The sequence below is a fragment of the Balaenoptera acutorostrata genome, chromosome 1 (assembly GCF_949987535.1).
Source record: "Balaenoptera acutorostrata chromosome 1, mBalAcu1.1, whole genome shotgun sequence".
Classification (NCBI taxonomy): domain Eukaryota; kingdom Metazoa; phylum Chordata; class Mammalia; order Artiodactyla; family Balaenopteridae; genus Balaenoptera; species Balaenoptera acutorostrata.
In genome coordinates this window covers 181,676,908-181,693,321 of record NC_080064.1, presented here as the reverse complement: position 1 = coordinate 181,693,321, position 16,414 = coordinate 181,676,908, and the positions used below count along the sequence as shown (strand labels likewise).

At 43.1% G+C, this 16,414-nt stretch overlaps 1 protein-coding gene across 3 annotated transcripts in view; it reads left to right on the top strand.

Annotated features, from left to right (window-relative positions):
• Positions 1 to 16,414, top strand: part of TGFB2 (transforming growth factor beta 2) — an 82,312-nt gene that overhangs the window by 50,774 nt on the left and 15,124 nt on the right. For all 3 annotated transcript variants that reach the window (XM_007173526.3, XM_057545650.1, XM_007173527.3), the window contains one exon: positions 220 to 383. In XM_007173526.3, coding sequence (XP_007173588.1) covers positions 220 to 383 — 164 coding nt within the window. The remainder of the gene's footprint in view (positions 1 to 219; positions 384 to 16,414) is intronic.

Here is a 16,414-nt window from a genome sequence, read left to right as displayed (position 1 = left end):
TGTTAATCCCTATTAATCGGTTGCTCCTGTAACCAAATGCAGATGTTTATATTTTTTTTTTCTGGTTCAATTGTTAATGATATTAAATTGGCCATTGGAAACGAAATCATTCTGTAGATATTTCCCGTATGGTTTCTTAGACTATCTCATGCTGCGTGGTCTTTTGTGAGAGAACAATGGATTTTTATCATTTTGAATGATTGCCCTAACTTTTTACAGATGCCATCCCGCCCACTTTCTACAGACCCTACTTCAGAATCGTCCGATTTGACGTCTCCGCCATGGAGAAGAATGCTTCCAATTTGGTGAAGGCAGAGTTCAGAGTCTTTCGTTTACAGAACCCGAAAGCCAGAGTGCCTGAACAACGGATCGAACTGTATCAGGTAACTTTTGTTTGGGTGTTTGAATGGACAATCAGTTTGAAGTCTTAGGATAAAGGACTTCCTACAGACTGAGATTTTCTGAACTGAGATATGCCGCTTTCTACACGCATAATCATGACATAGACCCTCATTTATTATTCATCTCACCGTGACAGCTCATTCCTCACTTGCTCAGGAAAGCAGAACATTTAGAGTGAAGGGGGGAAGCTCTGGGCATGAATGGCTAGAGTGCCCACCCTCAGGAGGGCTCAAGTCCAGAAGTCCACCCCCTACTCTGTAAAGTCAGGTGATGTAGGGCCAGTCCCACCCCAAGGAGGGAAGTCAGCTACCTTTCTTTTCTCATTCGATGGCCATCCCTTTCTCCTTTTCTTCCCTCGTCACTTCCTTCCTGTTGTCTCTCTCTCCATCTTTTTCACTCTCTTTTCTTCCTCTCTTTGCTACCTCCTGTCTCTTCACTAACCTCATCCTGCCTCCTTTTCCTCTCTGATTCTACCCGCACTTTCTAGTCCATCCCACACCAAATGCACATCCTCTGTTCACCACTGTCCACCATGATTTCAGGCAGCCCTGACATCTCATCTCCCTAAGTACAGTTGCTAGGCAGCTGCATCAAAAGATGATGATGGTGGTGATGATGATGATGATGATGGTGATGGTGATGGTGATGATATGATGATGATGATAATGATGATGATGATGATGGTGATGATATGATGATGATGATGGTGGTGATGATGATGATGATAATGATGATGGTGATGATATGATGATGATGATGATGGTGGTGGTGGTGATGATGATGATGATGTGATGATGGTGGTGATGATATGATGATGATGATGATGGTGATGATGATGATGATATATGGTGATGATGATGATATGGTGATGATGATGGTGTGATGGTGATGATGATGGTGATGGTGATGATGATGATGTGATGATATGATGATGATGTGATGATATGATGATGATGATGGTGATGATGATGATGTTGCTTGTGATGATGATGATGATGATGCTGGTGATGATGATGATATGATGATGATGATGGTGATGGTGATAATGATGATGATGATGATGATGATGGTGATGATACCAAGTTACTGAGATGTGAGAGATGTTCTTAACAGCTTATTACTTACGTGGGTTATCAGGCAGTAGCATCAGCATTACCTAGGAGCGGGGAGAAATGCAGAATCTCAGGCCCCAGCCCAGACTTACCAAATCAGAATGCACAGAATGTAGATCAGAATCTAGATTTTTATCAAGATCTTTAGGGGATCTGATACACATGAAAGCACTGCTCTGAAAGCCCTGAGTTGGGCAAGGGAGGCAGATCAGGTCATAGTGAATATATCATAGTGTCATATGAACAGTGTCTGTAGAGGGCAGAGTTGGAAAGATTTCACCAGGGACTTGACGTTTGGGTGGGGTCTCAAGAAGCATCTGTTAAAACAGGATGAGGGATGGTCATTCTTGACAGAAGGAGCCACTTGTACCAAAACAGGGTCTCCTTTGAAGGGGCCTGTTGAGGGTACCAAAGAGATGGTACTCAGTGCCAGGAGGTGAGGAGAGACTAGGGCAGAGTGTTGCCCTCCAGGGAAGACATGTAGAGGGAGACTGAATAAGAACAGACCCGAGAACCCCAATGTTAAGGAGGAGGCATGTGAGACAATATGACTAAAAAGCGTGCTTACTTGAGGGAATGAAAGGAATTGACATCTGCATGTGGAGACCTCTAATTGTCCTGGATTGTAAACATTTGGAAATTTTGGTAATCTGGATAAGACTTTTCTTTGCATTTATTGGGAAAATGGAAAAATTCCCACACAAATAAACATTGTACATGGAATCTCAGAGAATGAGTTTGAAGTTGTTAAAACAGTTTTCAAGTACCAGTTTACATGTGTGTTCATGAAAAGTAGTTCTTGCTTAGATCCTCAGGGACCTCTCCGTGGAGACCTTAAAATCTTAATGCGCGTTCTAAGAGTATCAGACAGGGTCGACTTTCTGTGTACCAGGCCCTCTGCTAAGCCCTTTATAAGTATTGCCTCCATTTGTATACACAGCTCTCCTGTGAAATTTGCATGATGAGGTATCTTTTTTTTTTCATTTATTGACATATAACAGACGTATAACATTGTATTAGTTCAAGGTGTACAACCTTGAATAAGGTTTTGATATATGTATATATTGCAAAATGATCACCACAATAAGTTTAGTTAACATGTACCACTTCACATAGTCACATTTTTTTTCCCTTTGTGGTAAGAACTTTTAAGATTTACTCTCTTATTTCAAATATTTAATACACTATTACAAACTGTCGTCACCATATTGTACATTACATCCCCAGAACTTATTCATCTTACAAGTGGAAGTTCGTACCTTTAGACCACCTTCACTCATTTCAAATATGCTTTCTACTACTGGATTCTTTCTCCTTTTTACAGAGAAAGATGCTGAGTCACAGAGAAATTAAGTCACTTGGCCAGGGTCACACAGCTAGGAGGAGGCGGGGCTGGGACACAGGTCCAGCTCTGATTCTCAAGCACTCACTCCTCACCACATTTGCTGTTTGTAGCAAATCCTTCCCTACCTCTTTGCCTCAATATGAGCCGGAATAGAAGAAAAATAAGAGAAACTAGGCCGGCCAGGGGGTGGAGTGGTATTAGGAGGGAAAGCAAAGACTGAGTTCTCTGAAAAAGCAGCTTGATCAAAGGTAGCCAGAGATATTGCAAGGTGATTTGAAAAATAAAAACAAAAACATGATTCCCTATCCTCTTTTTTCTTCTTTTTCAATTAAGTCTCTCGTACATGCGCCTCTGTGCAGATAGATTGTTCTCTCTGGCCCTGTTTCAATCACGCGACTTCAGTTAATTGAAGGCAAGGTCTGTTAGGTTTTGTTGCCTGTAACGTAAGCTGCTAAATCACCGTTATTCTTTGGCTCCTGACCTTGCTCCGAGGAGTGGCCTCTGATAGCGGGTTACTGATGGTTTGTCTTCCTCCCAGAGGCCATCTCATCTCCGGGAGGGGATCTGTCCCTGGAGGCTGGTAATTTAGAGGACCTCAGTGAGTCCTCAGTGGATGTGTACCTTCCCAGAGGTTATTGCAGCACTGGCCACCCCATGACACAAGCAGCAGGCTCTGCTCCAATTAAAGCCCCCCAGTTGGAAAAGATACAGCCCCAAACAGAAGCTCATCGTCTGGAGAACGTGACCTCGGGCTTGTTCAGTGACACTGAACACGGGATCCAGGAAGGAGGTAGTTTTAGAGGAAAATAAGGAAGAATAACATCTCCTTATCTATCTGGAGCTCAGCTATGCGGCAACCTAACCTCCTGAAACACAGCCAAAGTCCAGGTAGTAAGTCAGAGAGATCCCTGAGCACCCTCACAGAAGACACAGCGCACACACACACAGCTGACTCACCAGAAAGGCAGCCTTTGGTCCTCTCTGGGACCACAAGAAATTCGAAGCACTGGGTTAGAAGGAGTGCTGGGGGAAGACACTCTGACAGGAGGAGATGACCCTTCAGACTTGAGATGTTTGCCTGTGCACCCCAGTGATGCCAGCCCAGAAGATCAAGTCATAGAATGCAGTGCCTGTATGGACAACTTTCCTAAATCTTACCCTGTTTGTAGTTAACCCAAGCTTCATCTCTGTGGCACCCTATCTGGATTCTGACATCTGCTTGTGGCCTTTTTATTTGGAGTCCCATTTTTGGCTTGTTCTTCTCCAACTTGCCGCTTGCCTTCCATGCATTTGGAAGTCTTTGTGGCCTTCAGTGATAAACTCCCTCTTCAAGTCCCAGGACGGAAATGGATGCTTATAATAATGGCTTTCAATTATGCAGGTGAGGCTAAATTATATTCAGGTAACTGAACACGCGCTGTAAAGTACTAGAGAGTTTTCTATGCAAAATTGCTGAAATGTTATTTTGAAAAATAAGATACTCAGTGCTTAAATGGGCAGCTCTGTAGCTATGTGGAGAGCTCAACTATTCAGAAGAACAAAGCCTCTGAAGTTTCTAGATTCCCTTTGACTACTGTATTACTGGACACATGGTTGACAATCTACTTCCTAGAGGAAGAGAGATAGGATGACTAGGCATAGGTTTTCAGGGTGTTTAGATGATTGGATGGATGATTTATTAGGATTCCTCAGGACATCGATTTTAAGCAGGGGGAGTGTGTGTGTGTGTGTGTGCGTGCGCACGTGTGCGAGCTCACACGTGGGTGCAGGAGGTGCTTCCGCACCTCTAAATGCCCTGGGGGAGCTTCTACAAGGCCTGTCCACAGTCCCTTTCCTGGAGATTCTGATTCTCCCTGGAGAGGAAAAGATTTGCCTCTGGACAGACGTGGTTTCGAAAAGCTCTCCTCATGATTCATGTATGATCATTCTCCATTCTCCATTGGGAATCACAGATTTAAGGCATATCCCAAGTTTTGGGGGTCATTCTGTCCCATAAAATGTATATGGGTCCTCTTTCTAGAGTCCGAATCCCAGGCTAGAAAGACCTAAGATAGCATTTCCGGGAGTGAGTTCAGAGTTAGTTTTGTCCAGGGCTGTGCATCTGTTGATTTCTCCCTGCCTGGGAGAGTCAGGATACCCGAGCTTCTGTGGAAATCATGTTTAGTTTGGCAAGGCGACTCTCACTCTTCTCCCCTCTACAGAATAGTCTGTCAGAGCTGTGATGAATGGTGGTAATATAAAACCACACTGTCCTCCTGCTACCTCTGACTTCTGTTATGTTAACAGGCTCTAAAGAGCGTATACTGGTGTGATCATAGTATGACTTCAGATGTACACCAGTATCGGAGGGAATACAAAAGGGATAAAGCCTTCTGATATGAAGGGAAAGAGGGCAAAAAAGAGGAAAACTGAACATTTTTCCAAATAGGAGTGACCCTTACCATATTTTTAGAGATTTACGACAAAGGCAGCCTTTATTGAAATATGCTCCGATAAAGCTCCAGTGCTCTGGGAATGCTTTTGAACCTACTAATATTTAGTAGAGCTCTCAGCCCATTTGGAGAATGGAATACATCTTTCTCTGATTAAGTTGTGCTTTTATTTATGATTAAAATCATGCCCAGAGTTATGAGAGGGAAAAAAAATAGGAGAGGGGAATCTTCTTCAATTGAATATCACCAACAAGAGCAAGGGTATCTGCCATCTTGGAGGGGGCTAAGTCCCCAATTTCACAAGCAAAGAAATGAAGCACCAAGAAATTAATAACTTATGTAAGGGTGCCCATGACCTCGTGGCCACGTGAGACCACCAAAAAATACTTATGTTTAGGGGTGCTGACCTCAGAGGGCCTTGGAAATCCCAGCTATGTCTAGCTTCCTCTCACCAACTTACGCCCTTTTCACACTTATTTCCCATTTCTTTTTTTTTTTTAATTGAAGTATAGTTGATTTACAATGTTGTGTTAGTTTCTGGTGTACAGCAAAGTGATTCAGTTTTATATATATATATATATATATATTTTATATATATATATATTATATATATATATACTTTTATATATATATATACTTTTTCAGACTCTTTTCCCTTATAGCTTATGACAAAATATCAAATATAGTTCCCTGTGCTATACAGTAGGTCCTTGTTGGTTATCTATTTTATATATAGTAATGTGTATGTGTTAATCCCAAACTCCTGATTTATTCCTCCCCCCCTCCCTTTCCCCTTTGGTAACCAAAAATTTGTTTTCTCTGTCTGTGGATCTCTTTACTGTTCATTTAAAACTTTACCACCTCTAGGATAATAAGATTTGTACCTTTGTAATGTTTCGATGATCTAGTCACTGTATAACAAACTATCCCCAAATTTCATCGCCTCAAATATCAATTATTTTATCGATTTTTGAGGGTCAGAAGCTTGGGCAAGACTTGGCTGGGCTGTTCTGCTCCATGTGACTTTGACTGGGGTCACTTGATGGTATTCAGGTAGCAGCTGGTCTGGTCTGGAGGATCTGTGATGAGTTTGCTCGTAAGCTTGGAGCTTGGATGGGATGACTGAGCCCCTCCTCCTCTCTAAATGGTTTCAGGATGTATCCACGCAGTCTTCCCAGAAGAGTAGTCAGGCTTTTTACATGAGGCTCAAGGGGCCAAGTGTCCAAGGCAGAAGCTGCCAGTCTGCTTAAAAACAAGGCCCAGAACTAGCAGAGCATCGTTTTCACCTTATTCTATTGATCAAATGACCTACTGCCCAGCCCAGATTCAAAGGGAAAGGAAATAGACCCCAACTCTTGATAGGAGGAGTGTCAAAGAAGTTGCAGCCATCTTTAATCTGCCACACTAACCCACTGTATGGAGTCGTAGTGAGCAAACTCCAAGTGAGCTCCTCCTCGCGTTGGCACCAGAACTGGTGCGAGCCATCTACAGATAAATCAGACTCAGACTCTGCCTTCCAGTTGCTCAGGGTCTGGTGGAGGAACAGATGTGTAAATGGTGTCTCAACAGTACCATCTTCCCACTAATAGAGGTATACCCGAGGGACTCCTAGAACAAAATTTGGAGAATCCAGAGGAATGCCTCAGAACTCATTCCTTCCAGAAAGGGAGCTCTGAGAATTTGGGGGCAGTCTGCCATCTTGTTTGGACTCCTTGGGTGGACAGGCAGATAATTCCAATACACCACGCGCCTGACTCAAGAGATTTCTTTGAGCCCAACAATATTTATAGCAGGAATACCTGAATGCATCAGATTGAGATAGGAGCAGGTTTGGTTAATTACTATGCACAGCATTTTCTTTCATTCACTCGTTCACGAGTCACCTTTAATGAGACAGCATGGTGTAGTGTTCACTGGTATGGGCGTTGTGATCCAAGTTTTTTTTTTTAATAATTCCAATTCACTTGCTGTTTATTGTAAGGGTGAAATAAAACAGTGTATATAACTGTCGGATGGAGAGTTGGCAGTCAACCTAGGTTAGTTCCCTTCCTTCCTCGTCATCTCTTAGATTTTGACTTCTAAGTCTTTGATTCCTCCAACAGGAAGAGCTCTCTACAGAATTACCTGCCAAAGGCAGTTGCCAGGTTATCATTAGCTTAATTTATTAGCTTGAGACCACTAAAAAAACCATGCAAAAGAACTCCCTGGGAGGCAATGCAATATACTGGGTTCATACATCATACATCATACATCAGGAGAAAAATGTCACCTTCTCACAAGGGGCTGATGTGAGGCCACAAATGTTGGTGTCAGATCTTGGTAGAATACAGTCTGCTGGTAGTTCCCTATTAATCAGTAGAAGATAAAGGTGCTGGGATGAAACAAGCTCGGTGGATTTCCAAGGCACCTTAGATTTCCCAACCATGGCCTTAAGAGGGGCAATGGTGGTGTTTATTTTTGTAGAGGTAGGGCATCCAGCTTCAGTTGAAGTCACCTGTGCCTTAACAAAGGAACTCCCCCCTCTACAGAATACTCTATCAGACCTGTGATGAACAAAAGTAAAATAAAATCTGTCCTCCTGCTTTTTCTGACCTCTTTCTTTAATCCTTGGGATTGATTGATTGATTGATTGATTGATGTATTTATTTATTTTGGCTGTGCTATGCAGCATGCAGGATCTTAGTTCCCCGACCAGGGATCAAACCCGTGCCCCTGCCGTGGAAGTGCGGAGTCCTAACCACTGGACCACCAGGGAATTCCCAATCCTTGGATTTTAATGCCTAGTTGGATTTGCATTTGTACAGTAATGGGTTTGTCAAATGTGATGAAATCTCATCTTTAGAGATCCCTTGCAAGGCTATACAAAACAGCGGCTAAATCCTAAGTCATTTATATCCATTTATCTTTGGCTTCAAGCTGTATAGTCCATATGAAGTGATTTTTCAGATTTGAGGGTGAAAGAGTGAATTGATGTTTACGGAGCAAAATAAGTAGACAAAGATTTTAGTGGGGAGGAGCGAATCCCCAGCTACTTTTAATGGACATTGTATCTCATCTCCGCGAAAGATTTTAAACGATGCACACCCCTAAGGCTTTACAGTGATAATTCAAGGTAGATGGCCTTGGCCTGCTTTTTATTTATTATTTATTTATTTATTTATTTTTGGCTACACTGGGTCTCTGTTGCTGTGCGCAGCTTTCTCTAGTTGCGGCGAGCGGGGTCTATGCTTTGTTGAGGTATGTGGGCTTCTCATTGTGGTGTCTTCTCTTGTTGCGGAGCATGGGCTCTAGGCATGCGGGCTTCAGTAGTTGTGGCACGTGGCCTCAGTAGTTGTGGCTCGCGAGCTCTAGAGCGCAGGCTCAGTAGTTGTGGCGCACGGGCTTAATTGCTCCGCGGCATGTGGGATCTTCCCAGACCAGGGCTCGAACCCGTGTCCCCTGCATTGGCAGGCGGATTCTTAACCACTGCGCCACCAGGGGAGCCCTGGCCTGCTTTTTAAGGGACTCTAAAGCTGCAAAATGAAGGGTGAGGTTCCTGTCATTGCAAGGACCACAGCACTAGTGGGGTTAATGAAAATTAACCTTTTCCTAATCCCAAACAGATGCGCGTGCACATGCGTATATGTGCCACTGTACACGTGCACGCGTGCACACACACAGAGTTCAGCTTTCATTTCTCATATTGCCCAAGGGTGTGTAAAATATAAAGAGGTCAGCCAAGAAACCCGACTGTCTGTTAAATTTGACTTGCAAAAAGTGCTACTGAAAAAAAAATTTATACTGTGCTCCTGTTGTCCAGAATTTTACAACGTACAATCCCCTTAATACTGATCCTAACTCTGGCGCCATGTTGGAGACACACGAGGTATAGTAACCCACTTTAAAAAAAGCCGTGAGGTATAATAAACACTTTGTTTGTACAAGGCTATTAATATCTCAGGTTTTTGCAAACTGATCGAATGACATGCTCGCCTCATAAGGAAATTGGATGGTTATCATTTGCATTAGGTTATGACGTTACCCGAAGCCTATGAACCCTGTGAGCAGACAGGACCCCAGCAATGGTGTGAACAGTAGTCCTTCCCCACTGTATTCAAAGAAATGTTAGTAATCGTGCAACGGTAACTAATAATTCTTTGTTCTTTTGCGTAGTGTGGCTCAGTAGCCGTGTTGAGAATTATCGCTAACCCATGCTGTACTTACTGTCTGCTGGGCACTATTTTAAGTGCGTTATAAAGATTGATTCATTTAATCCTTATAATAACCTTATGAGGTGGTTACTATTATTATCTTCATTTTACAAATGAGGAAACTGAGGCACGGAGAGTTTGAGAAACTTGCCCAGGCCACACAACTTGGAAGAGGCAGAGCCAGGATTCTAACGCAGGCAGTCTGGCCCCAAAGGCCATGCTGTTGACTGCTTTGCCCTACTGGTGAGAGGAGCCCAGGCTTTGGAGTTGGGCTAGTGTGAGTTCCAGGTGTGGCTTTCCCCCTTGGGGAGTCTGAGGAAGTCACATCACCGAGATGATTTCTGTATCAGTAAAATGTGGATAAAAGCACCTACTTGGCAAGCATTTTGTAAGGCATGGAGAGAATGCATGGAAACTCCTAGCACAATATTAGTCGACTCAATGGTTACTATTATTATTATTATTGTTTCCAAAGCATTGACTTTGAACTTTTATCAGAAACGATCTCTTAAATTTACGATCTGCTCCAAATCTCTTAGTAATGAAAGCTCACCTTAGCCCCTAGTGCTGCGGGTCCTGGGTTCGCAGTGGCTGCCCCAGAAGTTAGCTTCAGGACTTCCTTAGATAATATTTTCAACTCACTCTGTGTGTGGTGGTCTCATTCCATTGCTGGTGAGTAGCTCTGGGGAGGAAACAAGAGGAACATTGCAGCCGGTCAGCCCTGGGTTCACCTTTCACCTTTTTTATTTAGTAGCTTTCTGGTCTTACAAGTCACTCATCTCTCTGAGCCTCAGATTTTCTTCATCCACTGGAGGTTGACAGTTCTTGTCTAATGAGTTGCTGTGAGGAGAACACAGCTGTAAAGTGTCTGGCACATTGGCTGCGTCAGGAGTGGATTATTTTCACCAGGGTTTTGCTGGTCATCTAGAACATGGTTTATACTTCCCCTAGAGTGGGTTTGTGGTTGTAAAACTACTCCGTGATGATGTCAGTCGCCTCTGGTTGGATGATGCCATTCATCTCTGATTGGATGAGGTGTCATCTGAGAGCAGGATTATGGGAAGAGCTATGGTGTTAGCATTCTGGGTGTTTGCTTTATAAAAACTCCAGGGGCAGCTGTGATGAGTTGGGGGCTGTGATGTGTCTTGCTTTTCTTTTTGAAGAAACCATTACAGAGTGACTGACCCCAGTGGGGATGTCTTTTTACCTCATCCCCGGCCACATAACTACCTCTCCCTGCCTCACCACCACACGATTAGGCTTGATACCTGCTTCCTGGATTGATTTCAATAGTTTTATTTCCATCTCGTAAATGTCTGTCGACTTTTCTATAACTCCACCAGGGCAAAAGTTGTTCCAAGGGAGGATATATGTTTATTTCCTGATAGCAACAGTAATCAGAATATTTTGGGGGAACTTTGGGTTCTAGAACTGTGTTCACAGCCTACAAATACATAATTGAGAATTCCTTCAACGGGGACAAATCTGGATTTTTTTGAAAGGTACTATTGGTTTTTTAAAACTGCCAAAGTTCTAAATAAGAGGAACATAGAAAGTAATTAAGTTGATTTTCCTATTTAATGGAAGTTTTTAAAAGATGGAACCGAAATCCAACCACTTCTCACATCTCTGCTGCTACTACCCTGGTCCCAGGGGTTCTTGTCTCTTGCTTGGGCTTTTGCAGTGGCCTCGTCTCGCTGTTTGCACCCTGGCCACCTTCGAGGCTGTTTGCAACACAGCAGTGAGGGCAATCTCTGCCGAGAGGTTGGTCCGATCCAAATCCCCTGGTCAGAGCCCCGTCGTGGCTTCTTACCTCACTCCGCGTAGGAGCTGAAGGCCTTCCTGTGCCTTCTGAGGCTTTCCCTGGCCTATTGCTAACTCGCCCCCGCAGCCGTGACTTCCCCCACTCAGGGGGCTCCCCCATCCTGGCCTCTTTGCTGTTGCTCACCCTGGGCTCACCCCCTCCTAAAGCCTGCGGCTGCTATTCCCTCTGCCTGCGCTGCTCTTCGCCATTCTCCAGAAGCCTCCCTCTCTTCATTCCTTCAGATCTTTCCTCGAATGTCACCTGCTCAGAGACCTTCCTAGCCAACCTGACATCCGACATCTCAGGGTCCCTCTTCCCAACGCTTCCCGTCCCTGTTCTCCACGTTTCTCCTCCATACTCTTGTCACATGCTATACTTGATCTTCTCCATCTTCATATTGTTTATGGTCTTGTCTCCACCTCTAGAGATAATCTCCCAGAACAGCACCTGGTGCATAGATGATGTTCAATAAATGTCTTTGAATACATTGAAGAAACATTTCAAAATGAGATTTAAGTACAAGGATTATATATATGTATAACTGCATCACTTTGTTGTACACCTGCAACTAACACACATTATAAATCAACTATACTCCAATAAAAATGTTTTACAAAAAAGAGTTAAGTACAAGGAACATTGTGGAAAGAAGCGTGTACCATCATCAGGGGACTCTTGAGAAACATCAATTATTTGGATTTGGAAATTCTGCTAGATTTGTTTTAAAGATACCTCTGTAGCTATTAATGAAGAAAGAAATGTTGATAGCTACCCATTTTCTGTTACTTATTCAGAGCTACTTCTGGTTAAGTGAATAATAACCATGTAGGAAAAATACATATATATATAATACAGTAATGAAACTGATACTCTTGGATAACCTGTAAACACGGTAGAAAAACCATGCTGTTTATTTTTTTAGACTCATTACTTTAGAATCACACCCTCTAAATTAAAGGGCTCAGCTGAAGGTAAGCAGGGACTTGAATTACAGTACAGGTCATATGGGCTGTTGGGAGCCAGGAAGAAGGAAAAGGGGGGTGGAAGTGTGTTCCCGAAGTATGTGTGTGTCTGTGTTTAGTCAGAGCAGAATTGGAAGGGGATATCAAATGAGAAAATCAGAAGATATGGCAGCTCGAAGTTTTGTCGGGGACACTCATTCCCCCCGTGGTAGGAAACAACTGGGTAATTATTAACATCCTTAGGACTGAGCTGTGTTGTTTGGTCCCAAGGACTGACTTGACCTGTGGTCTTGACTTCATTTCTCATCAGGTTCCATCATTGCCTGTTGTGTGGCACACGCCTCTTTCCTTGCCTGTGCGGATGTGACTCGTGTCTGGCTGAATCGTTTTCTCTGCTGTGTGATTTATATCTCATGCTCTTGTGAATGAGGTCGAGCTGCAGCATCACAGAGACTTCCGTTTACACAAAGGACTCCTTCATCCCTCAGACCCGTAGAGATGCATTTGCTTGTTTATGCACATGTGCAGTCAGCACGGAGGCCCGTGTGTGGAGAATGAAAAAAGTGAAGGAAAAAATAGGGAATTATGAGGTGTTTTCATCACAGAGGAGAGGCTTTCCTGTGTGTGTGTGTGTGTGAGGATGTGTGTATGTGTGTGTATATGTGTTTGTGTGTGTGTATGTGTGTAAGTGTGTGCATGTAGCTTGGTGGTGTCATTTCCATAAAGGTCATTAAATACCTCTGTATGCCCTACTTTTACTGCACATGGATCTGTGTAATACAGAAACATACCAATCTGCATTACGTTGTACTGTAACGAGGAAGAGTTAATATCGGGACATAATAATGCAGATATCTCAGCTCCAAAGAGACTGTATTTTTAACGTGAGTCTTTCTTTTGAAGCTGGTCTGTATTCCATAGGTGTGTGCTATGCAGGCTCTTGTGAAGCTCTTGGGAAGTATGCATTCCTTATGACCTCTTAGAGGGATGCAGTCACAAAGGAGCCACGGCAATTACAGGACGTGGTGATGGGAGAAGTAGGATAAGAGCTGGGTCTGTTAGGCCACTTTCCGAAGGATAATCATGCAGTGTGTCAGTTTATTAGACACGCCCAAGGTGACCCAGGGCTGTTCAAGGAGGCTGCAATTAAACAGGGACAAAGGGCTATGTTTATGCCTCAGTGGAAGAGAAGCCGTTTACCCAGTTCTGATTCTAAGACCCCACTTTCCAGTACTTGGAAATTCTACTTTCTTGCTCTTTCTCATCATTTTCATTCCCACAACAAAATATGTTAAGTAGAAAGGGTAAAGTATGTATAAAATTGTTTACATTGTCAGGTGATTCTTTGTCATCATAGATAGATAGATACAGATATGGATATACAGATATAGATGTCTGTCTGTCTGTTTATCTATGAAGTCTCTGTGAGGTGTATGTCCATGTGTATGTGTAAAATTCTGAGAAGTAGTTTCTATCACTATAAATGACTGATTGTTCAGGGGCTTGTATGTCACTTGATCATATATGTCTTTCTAATGAAGTCTGTTAGTCAATAAGAATTTACCAAGGATGGACTGTGTAAACTACGGTGGAAAAAACTCTGTGGAAGAACAAGAAAGGAGTGTTTTTTGCTTTGAAGAACTTCCCCGTCAGATCAAGCATCAGAACATACACAACCCACAGAAATGCATGAACACCTACTGTTATAGGTTGAATTGTGTCCCTTCAAAAAAGATATGTGGGGGGGCTTCCCTGGTGGCGCAGTGGTTAAGAATCCGCCTGCCAGTGCAGGGGACATGGGTTCGAGCCCTGGTCCGGGAAGATCCCACATGCCGTGGAGCAACTAAACCCGTGCACCACAGCTACTGAGCCTGTGCCCTAGAGCCCGTGAGCCACAACTATTGAGCCCATGTGCTGCAACTACTGAAGCCCGCGCACCTAGAGCCTGTTCTCTGCAACAAGAGAAGCCACTGCAATGAGAAGCCCGCACCACAACGAAGAGTAGCCCCCCGATCGCCACAACTAGAGAAAGCCCACGTGCAGCAACGAAGACCCAACGCAGCCAAAAGTAAATAAATAAAATAATAAATAAATTTTAAAAAAATTAAAAAAAAAAAAAAAGATATGTGGATGTCCTGACCTTTAGCATCCCATAACGTGACCTTATTTGGAAACAGGCTCATTGCAGATGTAATTAGTTAAATTAACATGAGGTTACACCATGGAGTAAGGTAGGCCTCTAATCCTATATGGTCAGTGTCCTAAGAAGACAGGCATGTGCACATGCAAAGATGCTCAACACCCCTAATTATTAGAGAAATGCAAATCAGAACTACAGTGAGGTATCACCTCACAGCAGTCAGAATGGCCATCATTAAGAAGTCTACAAATAACAAATGCTGGAGATGGTGTAGAGAAAAGGGAGCCCTCCTACACTGTTGGTGGGAATGTAAATTGGTACAGCCACTATGGAGAATAGTATGGAGGTTCCTTAAAAAACTAAAAATAGAGCTACCATATGATCCTGCAGTCCCACTCCTGGGCATATATATGGAGAAAACTCTAATTGGAAAAGATACATGCACCTCAGTGTTCATAGCGGCACTATTTACAATAGCCAAGACACAGAAGCAACCTAAGTTAACACTGACAGATGAATGGATAAAGAAGATATGGTACATATATACAATGGAATACTACTCAGCCATAAAAAAGAATGAAATAATGCCATTTGCAACAACATGGATGGACCTAGAGATTATCATACTAAGGAAGTGATGGTTTATGTTTGCCTGACTTCAAAGCCTATGAGCCTTTTCCCTACACTAATGATTTCCAAAGGCACTTGGCAAGCGCCATGGGTTCTTCAAAGAAACCTGAGGAACCACAGAGGGTATGGAATGAATCGGCAAAGATGGGCAGGACTCTGGCTTAAACTGGGCCTCACACCTTACGTACACTAGTGAAGTTCTACTTTGTTCTGCTGTATACAACACAAGACAGGGTGTTGATTAAAGAAAACAAGGCCAACCAGAAAAGAAGTAACTATGGATACAGCACCAGGTTATGGCTTTGGCTCTATACAGTTTAATACTGTTATCGTCAAGCTGATGAAGACATTGCATGCACAGTGGCTGGTACTATGGCGAGGATAGTTTAGATGTTGAAGAGCAAACAAGGTTCAGAGAGATTCTAAAATGCTAAAAACCCAGCTCAGATAAGAAGTTCAAAGTTAACGGAGATATATGTGGAGTTTCCATTTAGGTTCAAAAATGAATTGCGTCAATATAGACTAGAACAGTAGTTCTCCGAGTGGCCCTTGGACCAGCAGCTTGTGCATCACCTAGGAACATGTTAGAAATGCAAATTCTTGGGCCCCAGCCTCATCCCTATTAAATCAGAAACTCTATAGATGTTTCAATAAGCCCTCCAGATGTGTCTAATGCAGGCTAAAGTTGGAGAACCACTGGTGAGAAAGACCAACCTTCCTTCTCTCTTTGCCTTCCTTCATTTCTTTGTCTTTATTCCATGTCCTTCCCAAGAAAGGACTTGGGGTGGAAAATCTGACTTAATGATTTGTGTAAGAACAAAGGTTTTATTTTACAAAAAGTTTGGAATCAATGGTGTAATGTGGCTTCCACCAAAAATAAATAGTTTGCATTAAAAATAGTGACCAGAACAAGGGAAGCATGAGGCTACCCCCTCCCCATTTGGCGTATTCTGTGTATTCGCCATATTCCGCTAGACTGTACCTGGAATTTGTTGAGGAACTGATTTCAAGAGGGACATTGAAAAGGGGCTTGACAAGGGTGGAAAGCACCACAAACCTTGTCTTGAAGGAAGAAGTTGGGGGAAGCCATCTCCTGTGATGGGGGGCTGACATAGAGAAGAAAGAGAATTTTTCATCTTGTTCCCGAGAGCAAAATGCGTACAATGTTCAAAAGCCCCCTCAACTGGTATGAACAGGGCAAGATGTTTCCAGGCTTTTCCTGCAGGGCTTTGGTAACCCAGGTAAGTCCTTCAGGCTTCTTCTCCTCCTGTTGTAGTATTCAGATAATAAGGGCTAGGATGTCTACCTCACAAGGTTTTGTGAAGACTGAAAAATGTGAAAATGTTGCACATTTTTGAAAAGCTAACATCATTGTATGACGATGAGGCAATGGTACT